General features: G+C 37.6%; 1 protein-coding gene across 2 annotated transcripts in view; it reads right to left on the reverse strand.

Annotated features, from left to right (window-relative positions):
- Positions 1-22176, reverse strand: part of ARID2 (AT-rich interaction domain 2) — a 162755-nt gene extending 140579 nt beyond the window's left edge. Inside the window, exons 1-3 of one of the 2 annotated variants that reach the window (XM_064591359.1) lie at positions 21207-22176; positions 20998-21091; positions 19838-19935 (exon numbers count right to left, since the gene is read on the reverse strand). In XM_064591359.1, coding sequence (XP_064447429.1) covers positions 19838-19935; positions 20998-21091; positions 21207-21298 — 284 coding nt within the window. In that variant the 5' untranslated portion in view covers positions 21299-22176. The remainder of the gene's footprint in view (positions 1-19837; positions 19936-20997; positions 21092-21206) is intronic. The other variant, XM_045873582.3, reaches the window with a different exon arrangement.
- Between the last annotated feature and the right edge of the window lie 234 nt (positions 22177-22410).

The raw sequence follows: 22410 nt of genomic DNA on the forward strand, positions 1-22410 counted from the left end.
GCTCTTCAGTAAGTTGACAGTTCAATGAAAAGTGGTATTTATAACAACTGTAAAGATACAAGATTCTGAAGTACTTTCTGAATATGACTTCCTTGTCTTATATTTTAAGAAGTATAAAGTTTCCCCCCCCAAAAAACAAACACACTAGTTTGAGAAGATAAATGAACCCCATGTTCAGTGCAGCATTATTTACAATAGCCAACACATGGAAACCACTTAAATGTCCATCAACGGATGAATGGGTAAAGCAAATGTGGTATATATGTACAACAGAATATTATCCAGCCATAAAAAAAATATGAAATCTTGCCATTTTGTGACAGCATGGATGGACCTTGAGGGCATTATGCTAAATGAAATGTCAGACAGAAAAAGATAAATACCATATGATCTCACTTACATGTGTAATCTAAAAAATCAAAAAACAAAAAACACCCTGAGCTCATGGATATACAGAACAGACTGGTGCCTGACTGAGGCAGCAGGGTGGGGCGGGAGACAAAATGAGTGAAGGAAGTCAAAGGTACAAATTTCCAGTTACAAAATGAGTAAGTCAAGGGGATGTAATATATGTGACTATAGTTAATTCCATACTGTATATGTGAGAGTAGCTAGGAGAGGAGATCTTGAAAGTTCTAATCAGAAGAAAAAAATAGCTATGTATGGTAGCAGATGACAACTGGACTTTATTGTGGTGATCATTTTACAATACAAATACTGAATCATTACATTAAAACTAATATAATGTTATGTCAGTTATATCTCAAATTTTAAAAAGGTGAAAATAAGAATAATTCACATTTATCTGAAAACACGATAAAAATAATATCCCATTCTCTGATCAAACCAGACAAGTGTGTTTGCCATTTCTGTCACTATTTGCCCCTATCTCACATCTATCCCAGACACCAATGTAAGATTAATGTTCCCCAAATATCATTTTCATCAAGAAACTGTTCTGTTAAAAAACAAGTAAACAATACAAATCTCATATCCTCACTATATACAGAACGATAAAGGTCAAACATCTTGATCTGATTTTCAAAATCCTCCATGATATACTATCAAACATTGGTCTCCATCTTACCTTACCCCAAACACATGCACAAACCCTCTGAGGAAGCAGGGTTCATGAATATAATTAACATACATTGTGCATATTCTCATTTCCTCTTTTCCTCATACCTAAAAATCCTCCATCTTCCTTTTTTTTCCCCCATCTGAATCCAACTGGTCTTTAGGTGCCAAGCTCGAGACCTCTTCCATAAACTCCTCCCTACCCTCAAATCAAAGTGATTTCCTTTTTTCCTTATTTCCAATGACCCTTTCTCCTCAGTGTTCATTAATTCCAGTAGCCACACATTAACTCCTATGCACTAATAATCACTGTGTTATGATGATGTGGCTACAAAGCTACATAAAACTAAGTCCCTATTTCCTTGAGCTCAAAGTGCAATATGGGAGACAGACCTGAAAGAAATATATTACAGTGGTGTCTATAACAGAGGTATTAATGGTAAGAAAAGTGGGATCATAAGGATCACTTCAAGCAGTTTGGGAAGATAAGAAAAGGCTTTTCAGAGAAGGTGAAATTTATGTTAAGTTTCAAAGATGGGTAGGAGTATGTCAGGCAAAAAAGAAGGGAAAGGAATTCCAGGCAGAGAAAACAGCACATGCAAAGGGAGAGAGGCGAGAAAAACTTGGCATGTTTAGACCACTATAAATAGATGAGCATGGCTGGAGTTCAGAGCACATTAACTCAGTCTACCAACACTTACTGGCTTCCCATTCACCAAGTTAAAACAAATGAAAAAGCGTGGTATCTCTTTAAAGAAAGTACAAGAATATGGCACCCAACTGGTTGGCACAATTAATCCAAACAAAACAAGCAGTATTGAACACTTATTATGAACTATGTACCTAAGACAGAGAATAAAGAGCATAGCTCTTGCTCTGAATGAGCTAACATTTTAGCAGGAGAGAGTCAGCTTTTGGTAGACAGATTTTAAGGTTTAATCCTTATGACAAAAGACTAGGAGAAAACGCACTACAATATTAATTGTGCTCACTATTTTCCCCTTCTTTGTATTTCCTAGATTGTGTACAACAAGCAAGTGTTACTCTACTTTGATAATTATGGAAAATAGTTTATAACTGAAATAGTACAAAAGTTGACACCTGATGGGTTCTCAGTAAGTTTCTGAGTAGGTATCTACTGATTAAAGTCTCAAAAATTTTAGATGTGCAACTTTAGATATCCAAAATATGGCTACTTATCACCACCTTAAGAGCTATGATCCTTGTTGGTACAAACGACCATCATTTCTCACCCAGATTATTTAATTAGCTCCCCAACATGTCTCCTTGCTTCTGGCCCTGACCGCCTCCCCTTCATCTATATATAACAAAGCACCTTGAGAGATCCAAACAATGGCACATCATCCTCAAAATCCTCCAATGGCTTCAGTATAAGGCAAAGACCTTACAAAGGCCCTACAAGATCAGCTACCAGCTCTCTATCTCTGGTTTAATCATCTCCAACTTCTCTTTACTAACTTTAGCCACAATGGCCTCTTCACTGTTTCCAGGCATGCTCCGTTGCTGTCTGTTCACTCTTATCCCAGATATCCACCTGGTCTTCTCCATCTCCTTTGAGTCTTTATTCAAATGTCACCCTCTATTATAAAGACTTTTCCTGCCCACTCTATCTAAAGATGTTACACTCTCTCCATCCAAAAACTACCTCCTTTATTTGCTTTATTTTTCTCCTTGAACTTTTCTGATACACTGTTTTTACTTATTTGTGTACTATCAGTCTCCTTTCCTGAGCTCCAAAGAGGAAGATTTTGCTGTTTTCATCACTGACTTATGTCCAGTGCATAGAACAGTGTCTGGCAAATGAAAGATGATCAATTGTTATTCACTGAACTGAATAAAAGACAGTATTTTGCCTAGTGGTTATAAATTTGGTCTCTAGGCGCAGAAGACCGCGATCAAATTCTAGCTCCACCACTTTGCAGTTGTGTGACCTTGTGAAAGTTACTTAACCTCTCTAAATCTTAGTCTCCTCATCTATAAAATGAAGATGATGGTTATCAATCTTATAGGATGGTTTTGAGGATCAGAATAATGCAGGTGAGCACAGTACCTTGCAAATAGTAAATGTTCCATAAACGTTAGCTATTACTATGATAATAATGAACATTCCTGACTCTCAAAATGTTTCCACTGAGTTATTACATCATTTCCAGTATCTATTTTTTTCAGAAATAGTAGTTACTTTGCAAAATCCTTGGATTTTCACCTGCTAGTCTGAAAAAAATCAATATTACTTTGGGTCAACTCTTACCTTACACAAGATTCTATTCTGTTGTAGTTTATAAAGAGAGATAGGGAAACATTAGAGTCTATTTTACCTAAAAAAAAATAATAAGTGCTATATAAAACAGCACAAAATGCCACATTTATCACAATGTTAATATATACTCTACAACTAGAACTGACTCTTGGTACCTGTTTCATAAAACCACACAAGAAAAGGTAAAGCTTAGGGGATCAATGGAATGCTATACTTCTAATTCTGTATTTTAAAATTGTTCAATTCTTTCAGAATTTCCAAATTAGATTTTCATTTGGCTGAGAGGCCCACCATACCCACCTGGGTTCACAAGGATCTCCCCAGTGGCAGACGATCTGATTTGGTTCAACTATAATGTATCAAATATCGAATTAGGGGCTTTAAGAGATATATAAAAGTAAAAAAAAAAAAAAAAAAAAAGTCCTTGACCCCAAGACTTTGGCAGTAAAATAAGAGCACGAATTATAATTCATAAAGCTAAACTCTAATCCTGATACCACTACTTATTATCAATAGTAAAGGCAATTTTCCTCATCTAAAAGACAGGATAATACCTAACTTGTAGAGTTGTAGAAATCTAGAAATCCAGTAAGATGAATATTTGTAGACATAAACTATACTATAAATTGTACTGCAGCACACAAGTTCTGTTGAAAAGAGACACATTAAAGGATTTTTTAAAAATAAAAGCCACAATCCCACACCTACCTCAACCATTTTCATACTTTGCTTATTCCCTTTAAGTCCTTGTCTTCATATACTTTTCTATAAAGTTGTAATCATGTGTACTTGGGGGAAGACAACATAGCACACCTTTTCTAGAGCCAAACGGCCCAGGTTCAAAGACTAGCTCCGGAACTTATTGTGCGACCTTGGGTAAGATTCTTAAACCTCTTTATCTTACACTCTTTTCTATAACATTGATAGAGTAACAGTGCCTATGACATAGGGAAGTGTGAAGAAAAAATGAGTTATAGTAAACCATTTAGCACAGTGCCTGGCATGTGACAAATTCAATAAACAGCTAAAAAGCAAAAGTCAAATATAAACTTAGTATTCTGCTTTATAAAAAACTTAAGATGATGTCATAAAACCAAAAGTACACTATTATCTAAAGTGCCATAAGAAAGATTCTTTTAAAAGGACTCTAGGATATTTTACATTGACTCTGTCTTAAGTAAATCTCCTTGCCATCCCTTTGTCTAGATATTTAATAATGTATAATGGAATCCATCTATTGCTTCATACTTCCAGTAGAGGTCTCCATCTAAAAAATAATGTACCAGACTGAAAACTTTAAATTAGTATTCCTGGTTATTAAAAAAAAAAAAAAATTATCAAATATGTAAGTTTAATTTTTTCCAAGCAAAACATTTAAAAATAAGGAATATCTCTCAAGTAAAAAGTGATTTTCCCAGTGATTGCTATATGTTTTGCTATGGGCTTTCCAATAATATTCACCTGTCTTGTAAACATAATCCTTTGAACAGGAAGGGGAAAGAGATGACTGCTGATACAAATGACAAATCAAGTACATAATTATCACTGCTACTGGCCAACAATTTAAAACCTATGCCTCATAGATGGTGTAAGTCAGTAGAATCATCTTAATGTAAAAATAAAGGTCACATTTTATAGTAGCAAAGAAATGTCTGAAAATCTTCTACATACATTCCTTTAAAGTCAGAAAAGAGTAGCTAGAGTAATAAAGGCAGCTCTGGCTTCTACTTTCCCCTTCCATCATTCAGTAACAGTGATCTTAGGCAAGTTAATTATCCTTATGCAGGCCTAACAGAAAAAAATATCTTTATTTTTAGCTTAACAAAAAACATAGGGTTAGACCACTTTCTTAAAATCTCTTCTAGTCCTAAGAATAGTGATGCTATGAATTGATAGATTAGGTAGCCATCTCCAATTCAAACTACATACTTCTTGTTCCTATCTTTAGGTCTCTAAAGCTATATTACTAGGCCTCTAAATGTTACATCTGCATATAGTATCTAATGTCTATCTCAGCTTAGCACCTTAAATGTGTAAGACTTGGTAATATCTATAAGATTTGGTATGTTCAAGAACTGACCAAGAAATTATCAAGCTGTTTGCTTAAAGCTAATACATAGTATTGCATGTATGTGTGTATGTGCGTATTTGTGCACATGCACACATACATCCATTTAAGTTAATCCCCCCAGTTTATAAAGAAGGGGATAAAGAAGGATGTTCTAAGCAACTCTCAAAACTAACAAGACTTTAATATCCAAATTATATCTAAACCTGAGGATCAGATATGCAATGTAAAAACATAACATTTAATTTAGTGGTAATGGATTTGAATGGATTCACTAAAATGGGCATATAAGATTTCTGATTATAACTAAAATATGAATTTGCTTTTCATCTCCACAGGGTGGATAACCTATAAAGAAGACTTCTGACAAAAACAATTACTTCTCATCTTGAGAATATAAAAATTAAGCAATGATCAAATCATGGTTTATACTAGTTTTAATAATATAAAATCAAGCAATGAATTAAATTATTGTCTTGTTTTTATACCGCAGGTGATGCAAGAGCTAGCAAAGAATGAAATAGTAAAAACTTTTTAATGGATACTTAGAAACAGGAAAGGTAACCTTCCTCTGAAGTTGTCATTTAGCATTGTAGCTGATGTTTATTTATATGTTAAATTCCTAGAACATGAGAAATATTCACATTCCAATATAAGCTGCGAAATGGGACTTAAAAATTGTAATATTCAGTATTAGCTCCCCTCCTGAATGCAGATAATAAAGAAATAATTTCAGATTTTAAAAAAATGAATTCTAGGAGATAAAACATATGAAGAATATCTCTAAATCTGACTTCTAAGTCTAACAATATTGTTCATTCAATAAATAGATACAGAAATACTATCTTAGTAGAACATATAGAGTTAAGACTGCATCAAGAACACATAGCAGGGGGCACCTGGGTGGCTCAGTCGGTTGAGCAACTGACTCTTGGTTTCAGCTCAGGTCATGATCTCAGGGTCGTGAGACTGAGCCCAAAGATGGGCTCTGTGAGCTCGGCAAGAGTCTGCTTGAGATTTTCTCCCTTTCCCTCTCCCTTCTCCTCTGCCCCTCTCCCTGATGAGGTGCGGGCTCTCTCTCTAAAACAAATAAATAAAATCTTAAAAAAAAAAGAACACATAGCAGGCAGTACCTTAGTCAATGAGGAAATGCTAGAAACATCAAATTAAGGTCATCACCAAGGCAAAGACATCTTCATCTTTCCAACTATTTAATAGTGGCCAATACAATTAGACAAAAGAAAATAATTAAAGGCATTAAATAATGAAAGGCATAAAATTTAGGAAAGAAGTAAAACCATCTCTATTTGCAGATGACATGCTAGTAGATCTAAAAATTCTTAAAAATCAATGATAAAATTAATACAAACAGTAAAACAACTGGGGCACCTGGGTCGGTTAAGGAGCAGACTCTTGATTTTAGCTCAGGTCATGATCTCAGGGTTGTGAGATCAAGCCCTGAGTGGGCATGGAGCCTGCTTAGAATTCTCTCTGTCCCCCTCCTTCTGCCCATTCCCAACCCCCCCAAAAACAAAACAAAAAAAGCCCCCCAAAATCAGTAAAACCATTGAGTAAGGCAGATTATAATATAAAAAAACCTTTCGTGTAAATAAATGATAACCAATTAAAAGATTAAAATGGAAGAAAAACCACATTTGCAGTAGGAACAGAAATGATAACACATCTAAGAATAAACTTTAAAAATGTCCAAAACCTATAAAAGGAAAATTTTAGACTCTTGCATAACACAAAAAGATTTGAATAGAAAGACTTCCGTTGTTCTTGGATAGTTCAACTCAATACCATCATCTCAGTTCTTCTGCAATAATTGATAAACTTAATGCAATCTACATTCAAAGAAAAAAAAAAAACCAAAAAGCTTTTTTCTAGAACTAGAACAAATTGACACTGAAGTTCATATGGAAAAACAAACATAAAATAGCCAAGAAAACTTCCTAAAAAAAACAAAAAACAAAAAACCCACAACACTCTGAGATGGGAATATAGGGCTCCTGGGTGGCTCACTAGGTTAAGTGACCGACTCTTGGCTTTAGCTCAGGTCATGATCTCATGATCATGAGACTGAGTCCCCAGAGTGGCTAGTGGGGAGTCTGCTTGTCCCTCTCCCCCCACTCCCCTATGCCCCCTTTCCTGCTCACACGTGCATGCACATGTGCGCTCATTTTCTCAAACAGATAAAATTTTAAAACATGCTATATATGCCCCAATAATTAAAATATAGTGAGATACCATTTTTTAACCCCTCACATTGGTAAAACTTAAAAAACTTGACGGCACATGGCAAGGCTGTGGGAAATAGGCACCTTCATATACTGTGGTGGGAATATTAAATATCTCTTCCCCACAAAGGGAATTTGGCAATATTTAACAAAACTACATATGCATTTATTCTTCGATTACTACATCAATACCCACTTTAGTAATTTACTCTGAAGATAAATCTCCAAAACTTTAAAAATAGGTTTGCATAAGGTTACTAGATTTGCAGATTACTCATATAGCATTATTTGTAATTCTAAATATTGGAACCAACCTAAGTGCCATTATGTGGGGGATAAACTAGGATATAGCCACACAATGGAATACTATGCAGCTGTTAAAAAAAAAAAAAGAATGGGAATTTATGAATTTATTAGAGTGATAGTCAAGATACATTAAGTGAAAAAAAGCAAAATGCATTCTTCATTTTAACAGAAATTAAGAATGCATATATATATAGAATGCATACATACATAAATATAGAATGCATATATATATATATATATATGTATACTTTTTGCAAAAAGGAACACAGGAAGGATAACCAGACACTAAGGAAATTGGTGACCAACAAAGCATGGCGGGGAAGGGAGTAGAAGAGAAAGGGAAGGGAAGAGGATAACCTCCAAGTATCTTTTTTTTTTTTTTTTAAAGATTTTATTTATTTATTTGACAGCGAGAGACACAGCGAGAGAGGGAACACAAGCAGGGGGAGTGGGAGAGGGAGAAGCAGGCTTCCTGCAGAGCAAGGAGCCCGATGTGGGGCTCGATCCCAGGACCCTGGGATCATGACCTGAGCCGAAGGCAGATGCTTAACAACTGAGCCACCCAGGCGCCCACCTCCAAGTATCTTAAATTTTGATTTTAGAATTTTATTAAGTGTTTTACATATTCACAAATAAATTAAAGAAACAAAGGTGGAGAAAATCACAAAATTGAATACAAACAGGGAAAATATGAATTTTACTATATTTTAAGTGAATAACAATAACGAGAAAAAAAGAATCCAACCACTGTGAATTTTTTAACAAAATACCAATACAGCTTCAGTCTGAACACAAAAACAACTGCAAAGAATTTGTAACTCTATTTAGCAGGTTTGTTGTTTGTACTGGTACAGGTATAACAATTCTGAAATTATACTGTATGTACTACAAACCTGACAACATGAGTAAATATACTGGTGTTGGGAAATAGGGTTCTCAATGCAGGAGAAGGAAGATACATGCATGGTATGGAAGAAGGGAAGAAACTTGTATGGATTTGTAGCCAGAGATATCAGTATATACAGCACTGTGATTTTTAACACATGTATATTTATATTTAAAATAAATAAACTTCCTAGCTCTACTCTGAAAGAGCCTGGAAGAAAGACAACCCAATAACAATTAGTACACCTACTAACCAGATCTTGGTTTCTGTATACCATTTCATGCTAAAAAAAACCCAGGACACTACTTGGAGAAATAGCTGATGCTAGAGATGGGTAAGCAAAACACAAGCTGACCCTGGAAAATCTTATTTTATCAGAAAGCACAGACGAGCTTAAAAATGGGAACATGTTAAAGACTCAGGAGCCAGCTTGAAAAGGCTCTTACTGGCCAAATTTAAGCAGCAAAATGCATAATAATAGATATTAATCCATTGTCTAAAATAAAAATAAATAATAAGAATGAAAAATTTTCCTTACAATAGATTGCTAACTAAGAAATGCAGAAGTAATGATAAAGTTAGAAAATAAGCACTGTACATCCATTATAATTAACTGATTCAGGGAAGAATCATCAGTGGATGTTAAAATTATTGGGTAAAAGTTTAATGGTGAGCCAGGTATTAATATGTCTCAAAGTATCCCCACAGGTTAATTATTAATTACAAAAGAGAAAATGGAAACTTTATAGTAGAGAAACCGGGAAGACATCACCTTAAACCAAAGTTAACATCAACAATAGGACAAAGTGACATTTGGCCTCCAGGCAAAAATGCGTAACCTAAATCTAATCCTGGAAAACCATCATACAAATCCAAATTTTATAATACAGTTGGCCTGTACTGCTCAAAAATGGTAATATCCTGAAAGGCTGAAGAACTGGATATATAAGTAAACCTAATACAAGATTATGGACTTGTGGGGGTGGTTACAATATGCTATAAAAGACATCTTTGGGACAAGTGGCAAAATCTGAATCAAGTCTATATATAATACAGATAATATGATTGTATCCATGTTAAGTTTTCTGAATTTAGTAACTGTACTGTTGCTATATTAAGAGAATGTTTTATTCTTTTTTTTTTTTTTAAAGATTTTATTTATTTATTCATGAGAGACAGAGAGAAACAGAGGGAGAAGCAGGCTCCCAAGGAGCAGGAAGCCCGACGCGGGACTCGATCCCAGGACCCTGGGAGCATGACCTGAGCCGAAGGCAGACGCTTAACCATCTGAGCCACCCAGGCGCCCGAGAATGTTTTATTCTTAATAGACACTCATATTTAGGACATTTTTATCTATAATTTCTATCAAATGATTACATAACAGTAATAGTACGTGTATATATACATACCATCACATATAAAGAGAAAAATATAAAGCAAATGTGGCAAAATAAAAACAATTAGTCAATAGCTAATGAAGTGTAAACAAGAGTTCACATTATAATCAAAAAAATTTGAACAGTTTTTAAAAAAGAAAACATAGCAAGGAAGGAAAATGATTCGGTTTACCATTTCTCAATCAGATTTTTTACTACTAGATTGAATTAATGAATTGCAATGTGGGTCTACCTGGAAAAACTACTCACAAATTCAGAGGTTTGACTTTTCAATGGTATAAACTAAAAAGATTATACCAAACCACTTAAGAACACGTCACCTATTACTTGGGAGTGCACTCAGAGGTACACAGCCTACTAAGGTAGGAGCTTGCTTCTGTTTATGAAGTATGAAGTGGTCTTATCTGAGTTCAGGTAGAGTGAATATTCACTTAATCTATGAACCATTATGAAAAGTATAATCAACCTGGGCATTATTACTGATGATTTTTATTTTATTTTTAAAGATTTTATTTATTTATTTGACAGAACACGGCTAGAGAGGGAACAAAAGGAGGGGGAGGGGGAGAGGGAGAGGGAGAAACAAGCTTCCTGCCAAGCAGGCGGCCAGATGCAGGGCTTGATCCCAGGACTCTGGGATCATGACCTGAGCCAAAAGCAGACACTTAACAACTAAGCCACCCAGGCGCCCCTTATTACTGATGATTTTAAATTTAGTCCCATCTCTAAAGTACTACAAGTTAGGTATTTTCTACATAGAGCCCCAACTTACGGTCTCTTCTTTGTCCTATTTTAACAGGTGAATGTTCCTACTCACCTCATGTATGTTTCTACTAACATTTTACTTACTTAAAATTAACCAATGGTCTAGGAGAGGAACAAAAAAAAAAGTTTCATCTGAAAACTTCACCATGAATGATATGTTATAATTACATAATAAAAATCATCTTTGTGCACAGAGCAACTGACCACTGAATGATATAAGTAAGAAATAACCAAGGACAGGGGCACCTGGGTGGCTCAGTTGGTTAAGCAACTGCCTTCAGCTCAGGTCATGATCCTGGAGTCCCTGGATCGATCTGGCATCGGGCTCCCTGCTCAGCAGGGAGTCTACTTCTCCCTCTGACCCTCCCCCCTCTCATGTGCTCTCTCTCTCTCTCAAATAAATAAATAAAATCTTAAAAAAAAAAAAAAAAACAAGGACAAAGGTAAGAACTCAGAAAGGCTAGAATCAGATACTTGCCATATTTCACAATAAGATGTATATGCAAACAATAGATTCTTATACAAATTTATTTAAATCTTGCTTCATAAAAAGCAACATTTTATTTTGGCCCCACCAAATGGTAATGAAAAAAATCATTTACTGATAGAAACAAAAGGTAAACATACCAAGAACATGGAATATACCTGAAGATATTTCACAACTGTGCATAATGATAGGTGATAAATAAGACAATGCTTTGTTAAAGCAAGTCTATCACTAGGGAAGGAAACAGAAAGGCAAAGGGGGGAAAGTGTGGTCTGAAAATATATTTTAAAAAAGCCACTTTTCTAACTGGCCATTATGGCTGACACTTTAGTTTGAGAGTTGGATATAACCTACAGCATTTTTTTTTTTTTTTTTAAGAAGTAGCCCATATGCTCCAAAAGAAAAGAGTTTGAGTGGTGTAAAGAATTTTTTTTCTAAGTGTTATTTTTTTCTAAGATTAAATAACAGCAATTACTTCTAAAATTTGAAATAAAAATCTCACATATAAAAATGGTTTGAAAAATGAAGACAGTGCATTAAAAAACAAGTTCTTGTTAATGTTGTTATTTGCATAGGAATTTATAAAATATAAGTTAACTCCCCTCAGCAGTACTGGGACAGACCAACAAAATCCTCACAAAGTAGAAAAGCATTCAATAAATTCAATAAAACAAATGGCATCTCATTTGGGATGAATATCATAAAGTCCTATATAGAAAAAAAAAAACCCAACTAGATATTAAGGAAAACTTATTTTTAATGACTTTTTAAAATCCAAATTACACAAATACAGTTAGGGTAAGTTTGAATTGGTAATTCATGTGCCCTTTTATTCCCCTCAACTGAAGTGGAGCCCTTGTTAGCTTCTCTGGAGCCCAGAGACAAAGTGTAGGGTGTGTCCAGGCTCTGCTGAGACATGACAGGTGCAGCTTTGAGCAGGTGACCCAGACCAGATGTTACCTAAAGGTTTTGTTCTGGATGTAGCCCTGGCCAATACATTGATGCCAAGTTAAACTAGTTATCTCAGGAAGCTGTTCTCAAACTTCAGCACACTTTAAGAATCACCTTTGGCACACTTTTTAAAACTCCAGACTATTATTACTTAAAATCACTCATCAATCTCAACACCACTAAAATGGGACAACATAAACATGATTATGTCTCATGATTGGATGAAAAGCACATCACTACACATCAAGTATGCCTAAAATACTGAACTTGAATGGTATCTAGCTTTAAACCATCAGTTTTCAGGGAATAAATACAGGGGATAGAGGAACAAGTTAACTGACACTTGAAGGAAGCAATCAACCAAATCCAGAATTTGGTACAGTCTAAAGAACAAATGACCTCACTCCTCCAACAAATCAATGGCATGATAGGAAAAGAAAAAGGAAACTGTTAAGAAACTAATGAGATAGAACAGCCAAAACAAAAGATTCAGCCCAACCACAAAATCTCCCGCAGTAAGGTGGGATGGACCCTGCAAACACTAACTTAGATACTAATGGAATTATGGCTCTATCATTCTGGGGCAACAATTCAGAATGTTGATAGCTACTCCTGGATATCACAAAGAGATTATAGTTCCAGCAACTATAATCATAAAGTCCTACATAGAAAAAAAACCCCAACTAGATATTAAGGAAAACTTATTTTTAATGACTTTTTAAAATCCAAATTACACAAATACAGTTAGGGTAAGTTTGAATTGGTAATTCATGTGCCCTTTTATTCCCCTCAACTGAAGTGGAGCCCTTGTTAGCTATGTTATTGCAACGTACTTAGTCAACAAGGTATATATCTTACAGAAATGAATTAACTTCCACTTACAATATAATGAATATGCAAAAAGTATCCAGGCACAAATGACACTTCTTTATATTTTGGAACAGAAAAGTATATATTAGACTCTGATATTAGTTAACACAATTCTTGGAAAGCTTAATGAAATTCATTGATAATCTGAACATTACTGAGAGTGACGTTTGCTCTAAACCATCTCTTTATTCTAGGTCCCCCAAAAGTTTTAATTCCAAGTGAAAGCATCAATAAATTTTATGGTAAGTAACCAATACCAGTATCAATCAGCATATATGCATCTTTGTGCACTTCTGAATAAACAGAATCAATCTGCCTATTTTCCTTGGTTCTACTATGAATAAACCGTACTAACCATGTCATTTAAATTTATTTCAAATTCACATTTGCTTTTCATAAAAATTATGCTTTTAACTTCAAGCCATAAAATATTTGAAGATAATCTTTAATGCTAACATCCCCATTTTTAACTCCAGTAAGCGTGGTCCTTAAACCAATATTTACTTCTAAACAGCTTTTCCTAACATCAAAATTCATGATAGGACTTCTCAGTTTTTAAAGTTACAGAACTAAAGTAAATACAAATTTTGAACAGAACTACCACCATATTTCAATAAAAGTATTACTATTCCATAAAACAATGTGACCAATAATTCTGCTATAATTCTTTATAGAGAGGCTTGTACAAATTTAAAAAACAAATTTAAATATAAATATCCTTTAAAAAAAAAAAAAAAAGCCTCTAGTTAGAATGACAGACAGCAAGGGAAATAAAGGGCAGTTACTTGCTTTTGGGGGGCTGCTGATTCAAACAAGAATTTTAAGTTAAAAGACGACTAAGTGGTCAAATAAAATCATAAATTCCTTTGTCATAAAGAATATCAAGTTAAGGGCCCCTGGGTGGCTCAGTCGTTAAGTGTCTGCCTTCGGCTCAGGTCATGATCCCAGAATCCTGGGATAGAGCCCCACATCGGGCTCCCTGCTTGGCGGGAAGCCTGCTTCTCCCTCTCCCACTTCCCCTGCTTGTGTTCCCTCTCTCGCTATGTCTCTATCTGTCAAATAAATAAATAAAATCTTAAAAAAAAAAAAAAATCAAGTTAATATATGAACCACTGCGTAAGACTTAAAAATCTTTATCATGGTCATTTTTTTTTTTTTTTGGTCTTTTGTCCTTCATCACATTATAGTTTAAATAGTAGAAAAAATATTGTTATGTATCTACAAGGACAGCTTTCTCCATTCCAGACCAACTAAGGTCACTGCTTATCTTGAAGGTTCAACTTTTCTTCTTCTATTTGGACTGCAGTATTTCTTTACCTTTCTTTTATTGGCAATGAACATGAGATAACTTTAACATCCCCCTATTTCAAACAAATATTTAACAAGTACTACCAATGTAATTTTGCACAGCCATTAACAAAGACATGCCAACAATAGCTCCTAAAAATTTACATTCATATTTATATATCTCTATATAAATATACATAATTACCTCTCATTTCTCATTTCCTCATTATTTTCCATATTTAAAATTTCTCTTCCTTAACCCTCATTTCTTCTAGATCAGAGTTTCCCCGAACTGTGCTCTAAAGAACTTAACAAATGTTCCTGAAAAATGGGGTTTCGCACCACACTCCTGAGATGTGTGGTAGTGTTTGGGAAACACCATTTACTATGGCTAGAGGGAAGGAAGTAATAAATCGTGTTTCTCCAATCTAGAGATCCACATGCACATTAACAAAATAAAGTCTCTAAGAAGTCCTGCAATAAAGTAACCCAAGTTTAGCTTTACTGCTCAAATTCATCTGGCCTTTTTTCAAGGAAACATACTGACATTTCAAGAGAACAGGTATTTCATAAAGCACAAATTGGGAATTTCTACTTTAATTGATCCTAAATACCAAGAGTATGGTGATGATGGTGGTGAAAGATCAAAGAAGGAGAGACAGAGAAAATCCCCCTCACTCTGCCCCATATGTCTTCTAATTCCCAATTTGGACAAGACGCATTTTTGTCAGTAAACTTCAGTAAGGTCTATACCATTCTGGAAAATGCTCATTAAGTAGACTTCTTCACCAAATATTAATAAAAGCTCTAAACACTTCACCTAAATATATGTATTAAATACTTGCTTGCAGACTAGTGCACCTAAATTGCAATGAATTAAAATGTTTGATCCTTCATTCCTTTTCCAACTTCCAATATCATTCAGTTTGGCAATAAAAAAGATTCACAGCAGTGATACGCTTTTCTATCAAAGTTACAGTGGATTTCACACACACCCAACTATGAAAATATTGAATCCACAACAGAGTACAGGTAAGATTATAAAAGAGTGCTCCTATTTAGAAATAGACGTTTTTAGTTAACTGCTAAGGCAGAAAATGTAAATGTAAAAAAGCACAAACATTTTTGGGAGTTATGATGAAGTTGCTAGTTAGTAGCCTCAGTAAAATACATATCTTCAGTGAACGAACTATCTTGGAGTGAGTTAGATTTATTTTTACTTTGGGGCAAATTTAAGCTATTTGAACATGACTTCTAAGACACAACATTAACCTAGCTGAGCCCTGATCAGTCTTTCAACCTTCTCTACTTTCTTTCAACATGTCTGCATGCCCTTTAAAATGTAACAGAATATCAGAAGATATCAAAATCAGGTTTGTTCAAAATGAAAGGACACAGTTTATAATACTAAATTTAAAATCCATATATGAATAATTTATTTAAATACAGTTGTCCTTCCAATCTCCACATTACTTTTATTTTTCTTCCTTGAATAAAGCGAACAATGTCCGCTTTAACAATTCTGTTTAGCCAGTTACAAAGTCAGTGTATTACTTTTTTATTACAATTGTGAAGCATTCATTCACTGAACATCAAGTGATTCATAAAACACTTCTCTTAAAAGAGGTAATCTACATGGTGTACACTAACTAGAGAACATGAGTGTATTCATTCTATTTAAATGATAAATGTAAACTCTTTAGACTGGTATAATTTAAGGGAGGATTTTATTCACCAAGGGGGGAAAAATAGAATAAATTCACAAAGCAACTGAAAATTCACTCTGGTGGATACAATGCTACAATAAAGTTGCTGGCTATTCTAAAGGTAGATACATGTAAAAAAAAAAAAAAAGAATCACTTAATATTATAAGAAAATCAGTAATACATAGTTTTGCACAATAAATTTTTAATGTCCAAGATATTTCACCTCCTTTCCAAAAAATCAAGTTTTATAACAGGAACATCAAGTTAACCTTGACTACTGTTGGCGTAAGCTACAACAAAATTCTTCAACTAAGTATTTGAAATATTTACCTAAATCTTCATACCAAGGTTTCAAATTTTTAATGGAAATAAGAGTAGTAAATTGTGCCCCAACCTTTGCACCAAAACAGAACAAAAAATAAAATTCAATGAGTAAATATGAGAACACACTGTGTATAGCTATACATTCATACTGGGCATACACTTAACTGTATGTAACTTCCAACCACATTTTAATTTCTTAAAATCACTTGTGACTAACTGAATTCATAATAGACTGATTAAATATTACAGAACATGTGTCAGGAATACAACTTTTTTGTCCAATTAACAAATGCCTCTAAAGCCATTTGGATATTTTTTGCACTTTAATTTCTCCAACTACAAAAATGTAGAAAACATTACCTTATCTTTTTATACTGATAGGGATATTCTAGAAATAAGCATCTGTGGAAGAAATGGAGATGTGCAGGCCAAGAAAGGAACTAAGTGAAAACAAAATATATGGACATGATAGAGGATTAATACCCAATTTTTAAATAGAGTACTTTTACACATTACTAGTAGGCACTAACATTTAAAACATTAAATGCCAGTGTTTTAAACAAATCATCAATCACATCAATTGTAGACTTTGAGAAATTTTTATATGCAATCTACAACTGAATAAATGTATGTTTGATACAATCAAGCAAACTTTTTGGCAGACCACTAAACTCAAGTCTCTACATTCAATGACTGTCTATGTTTGTATCAAAACAAACACAGAAATGTTAGAATATATACATGGCCAGCATACTAGTTTGCTCCTCTTTATTTAAATGTCTGTAATACCATAAGATGTATCATATCTTCATCCTGGCCATACTAGGCTAATAGCCATCCAATTAATACTGAAATTACAGAGGAATGTCAGCAAATATTAAACTTATAGAGTAAATGAAAACTGGTATGTGTAATAGCAGTCTTACAATAGGTCAAATGAAAAAGCAGTTATTTTAAAAAATTCTACCTGTGATTTATAAAACACAATGCATTATCTGCTCCAGAAACCATGATATTCAATTTGATATATCAAAGAGGAAACTCACAAAGTCACTCGATTACTACTTCTTACTGTAAAGACGCAGTCTTAGGGTTAAGTAACAGAATTACTGTGAAAGCTTGGCATCCTGTCTGCCAGTTAAGATTTTTCAGAGGAAGGTGTAAAACTCAGCGTAATACATGTCCTCTAATTGTGCAATATTTCACCACTATGGAAAAAAAAAAATCTTTCAAGGTAGTACCCAATTTTTGACCAGGATATTTCTCCTGTATTTCTTTACAAGCCATGCAAATCTTCACATGGCTTTATTTTCCAAAACAAATGCTTCAACTTTTTTCCTAGTAGCCTAGCTACAACCCTACAAAAACAAACCTGGAGAGTGACATATGGAGGAAAAACAAGTTTAGCTAAGGACATAGTTCAAAAAGCAGCTTCTAATAGGAGCATAAAGCTCAAATTGACCTGAGAACAATGTAAAGAGTTGCAAACAACCCTGAAGCTATATACTTAAAAATAGTACTTTTAAGTACAATCAGTGAATGATATGATCTCAGGATAGAAATTACAAGTGGAAAAACAGTATTTATGTTAACTTGCAAAAAAACTGGAATTCTAGACATTCAATTGATTATGCTAAAATCCTGTTTGTATGCGTGTTAAGTTCTTCAGAATAACATCCGTCTCATGAACCATAGATACCATTCAGTACCTTTTGATATTAAATTTCAATCAATCAACCCAATAAATATGAGGCATAACTTTAAAATGTGTCTTAAACAGCTTAAAATCCAAATAGTTCACACTGATTACCAGAAAACCAGGACCTATATTAATAACATTCCTCTCAATGTTATAAATGGAAATGAGCAAATGAATATCATCATAAATATAAAATACTTCTCACCACATTACTAAATCAACAGTTTGGGGGGTTAATTTCACTTTGTTTATTGCTTTAGACCTTTATTTAAAAATGTACCCTGACACACACTGCCATCACACACACACTAGAAAAAATAACAACTAGCCATACTTAATATTTTCTAGACTTCTGTATAACTCAATAACTACCCACAAAGTTCTGTGAACTCTTCAGCTTCAAGCCTGAAGTCAATCTAAGGTAGCCAATAGAAAGCACACCTGGGCAATTACTGCATTTCCTACTTCAGAAAGCTGAACTCAACACAGAATATCTACATTTGGATATTGCATTTGGAGCAATGATAAATGCCAAACTCAAACTACACAGAAACTACGTTAACTAAAAAAAAAAGGTATCCCTTTTTTATATCCCTTTAATTATATCATTATTAAAAAGCAATAAATATGAAGAGCATTATTTTAGTTTTAAATAAACCACCACCAACTAAAGACCCTCTATGAGAAAGTAAGCATTAAAAATAAAAAACCTCATAATACATTACAATTATCAGAAAAAGAAAAAATAAAGCTTAATCAGAAAATATATTATCTAAACTGCATCACATATCAACTGAATAAGAAATTTACTTTGTCATATACAGTCAAAAGAGGAGGGAGAGAAATGAAAGAAAATCCAAATCATAATATTCCATTTCATAGTATCCTTAATCTTCCTACATATATAATAATCCTTTTGAACGTTTTTAAGTCACTCAAAAATTCCAAAGAACTTATTCTAAAAACAATCCTGGTCACCTAAGGCACCAACATACTATGCTGTGTGGAAATATTCTACTGAAAAACCACTCCGTTACACGGTTCCACACAAGAGGTTTCATTTTTTTTTTAATCTTAAAGAATTTTAAAAAGGCAAAGGAGTTTCCAAAGCAAAGTAAAAATTTTCCCAAGGGATACAAAGTTTCATTAACTATCTTAACTCTTTTACTAAGCATCACCTCTCTGCCCCTCCGTGGATATCAAACAATCAATAACAATGTCACAAAAGAATGTTTACCAAGATGGGGGGTGGGGTGTCACCTGTAATGATCCTGTATGAAAAATGTAAACAATCCTAAAATAGGTGAGGAACACTTTCACCTTCCTATAACCTCACTCGATGGGTATTTGATGTTCCTCAGACTGAAAAAATGAATAGAAGTTTAGAAACTGGTGTGCAAGGTTTGTTTGGGGGTTCTTTTTTTTCCCTAAAAACAAATCTCCCCTTAAGTCCCTCAATTCCAAATACTGTGGAAGAGTCACTACTACTCACCGCAAGTAATACTGTTTTAAAGCAAAGGCAGCGTTAGAACAACTTCTGGGAAAGTTGAACTCTTCAACAATTTCTCCCCACTGATTCTTCTCAGAAACCTGTTAAAAACACAGCCACACTTGTCTGAGAGTGCACCATCCAAGAAAACTCTAACCTAACTATGAAATAAATACCCATTCTACAGAGCTCTGTAGATACCTCAGGCATCAGTGGGTGTTTCAGATCGATCCGTAAGAGTAACTAAGCAAGGGCTGCTTGAATCACTGTGTTTTCACCCGAGAGCCCAGTATTTAATAGCACTTGTTTTGTTTGGGGGGCGGGAGGGGGGGTGGTGGTGGGTTTGTTTTGTTTTTGAAGCCCGGACAATAACCAATCGCAAGTCCCTCTGTCGCCCCCTTTTAAATCTCAACGCGGTCCGTTTACACTAAAAAAAAAAAGTTCAAAAGGATCAATACTGTTCCGGACAGCGACGTCCGCAGGTTCTGGGGGGGCCGGGGCCGGGGCCGATTCCGATCCCTCTCCCAGATCTATCCATCTCCATAGGCCCTTCTTTGAGGCCTACAGCTTCTGCCTAGCCTTGAAGCCTAAGATGGCTATTTGGAGACAGGTCCTGGTTTCTTTTGTTAGCTGTATAAACCGAGGGCGACGGGGCCGAGGCTGTGCCCCCGGCTGCCGGGATCATTTCGCAGCCGATTATCGATGTTAAACCTGCCCGCGCTAATTTTGAGTTGCACGAAAACTGCTCTCAGAGTCTGTGTGTCTCTGTGTCTCCGCCTGTGCTAGAGCGGCAGCGGCGGCAGAGCTGACTCGCGAGCGAGCGGGCGGGCGGGCGCGGGCGCGGGGCTCGGGCGGGCGCCCCGCACGCCCGCACTCCCCGCCGCGGCGCTCAGACCCCGCCGGGCCGGCCGGGCACCGGGCAGGGCGCGAGCCGGCGCCGGGCCGCCCGCCCGCCCGAGCCCCGCGCCCGCCGCGCGCACGCGAGCCACCAGGCCAAAAACAGCCCCGCCGCCGTCCGCCTCCGTGCCACCGGCTGGGAGCGAAAAGAACGCCTTTTGCCCCCGCGGGCCACCCCCCCGGCCCCGAGCGCCCACTCCGGGGTCAAAGGAGACTTTTTGGAAGAGGCCAGCGAGAGGGAAATACAAATTAAAACTTCCACTCACCTTCGCGAATCCGCCTAAAGTAGTGACTCTGGTGTAGAGACCGTGAAGATCCAGCTCCTTCCCACCCACCGCAGGGATTTTTTTAAAAGGCGACCTGCGGGAAAGAGAAAGCCCCGCACTTGTCAGCCGGGACCCCGCGCCCGGCCCGGGCGGGAGAGCCCCGTTCGCCCCGGCTCGCCCCGGCGCTGCCCCCCCGGTTCTGCTCTCACCCTCTGCTGTGGTGGAACTGCCGCAGCTCGTCCAGGAAAGCGAGTCCCTTTCTCCGCTCGTCCGGAGGCGCCTTCCCCGTCGAGTTTGCCATTATTTTTTCAAAGGAGGTTTTTAAAAAACCCAGATCGGTGTTTTAAAAGCGCCCCCCGCTCCCTGCGCTTCCTACCAGAGCCCGGAGCCCATTCCTCGGCCGGCGGCGGCGGGGCTCAGTCATGGGCCGGCGGTGGCGGCGGCGGCGGCGGCGGCGGCGGCGGCGCAGGGAGGGAGGGAGGGAGGGGGAGGAGGAGGAGGAGGAGGGGAAGGAGGGAGCAGGAGGCCAGGGGGAGAGGAGGGAAGGAGGGAGGGGAATTTCTAAAAAAGTTTAAAGAAATCCGAGCGAAACTAGAGGGGCAGGCGACTGCCGGATCCGCGCGAAGCCGCGGGGCGAGCGCGGCCCCCACCCCTTCCTTCCCTCCCTCCCCGCGGCCCGGCTCTCGCCCGCCTCTCAGCGCCGCCGGCCCAGGCGGCTCGGCCTGGGGACGCGATTCAACATGGTGCTGCTGCCGGGGGCGCGCGAGCGGGCGAGGGGAAAGGCGAGCCGACGGTGAGGGGCCGGGGCGGCCGGAGGCCCGGGAGTTTCGGCGGCCGCGGCGGCTGGGCTGGGGCAGGCGGGGCTGGGGGTGGGGAGGGGGAGGTCTGTGTGGTGGTTTGTGGAAAGAGGGGTGACAGCGTGTATTCCGGCCGCAGCTCCGCGGGGCCCTCGCACACATTCACGCGCGGCCTCGGCCGCGGCGGCTGGGGCGTCCCCGGGCAGAAAGCACCGGCGGCAGCCGAGCCGCTGCGCGCCGCCCGCTTCCTTCCCCGCCAGCCTCCCTCTCTGCCGCCGCCAGCGCCGCCGCCACGGCCGCGCAGCCAGCGCCGCACAGCGACCCCCGAGGGCCGGCCGCGGCACTGCGCCTGGCTCCACACCGCCCCGGCAGCTCCTCGCGGGGAACAATAGACTCGGCTCGCCGGGCTTAGGGTTCATCTGCAATGTGCCGCACATTTCACACGCACACAAAGCCGGCGGAAAGGGGGGCGGCGCGGGGAAACGGCCACTACCGGTTGTTCCAGGGTTAGGGGTGGAGGCGATGTTCGCGTCCCCGGCCCGGCTGTTGGAAGGGCCGCCTCGGAGTCCCTGCCAGCCCGACAGAACCAGTCTGGCGCTCGGTAGGGAAGGGAAGC

This window comes from Mirounga angustirostris, unplaced genomic scaffold, assembly GCF_029215605.1.
Source record: "Mirounga angustirostris isolate CCGP_5_RB_7025 unplaced genomic scaffold, mMirAng1.0.hap1 SCAF_5, whole genome shotgun sequence".
Taxonomy (NCBI): Eukaryota; Metazoa; Chordata; class Mammalia; order Carnivora; family Phocidae; genus Mirounga; species Mirounga angustirostris.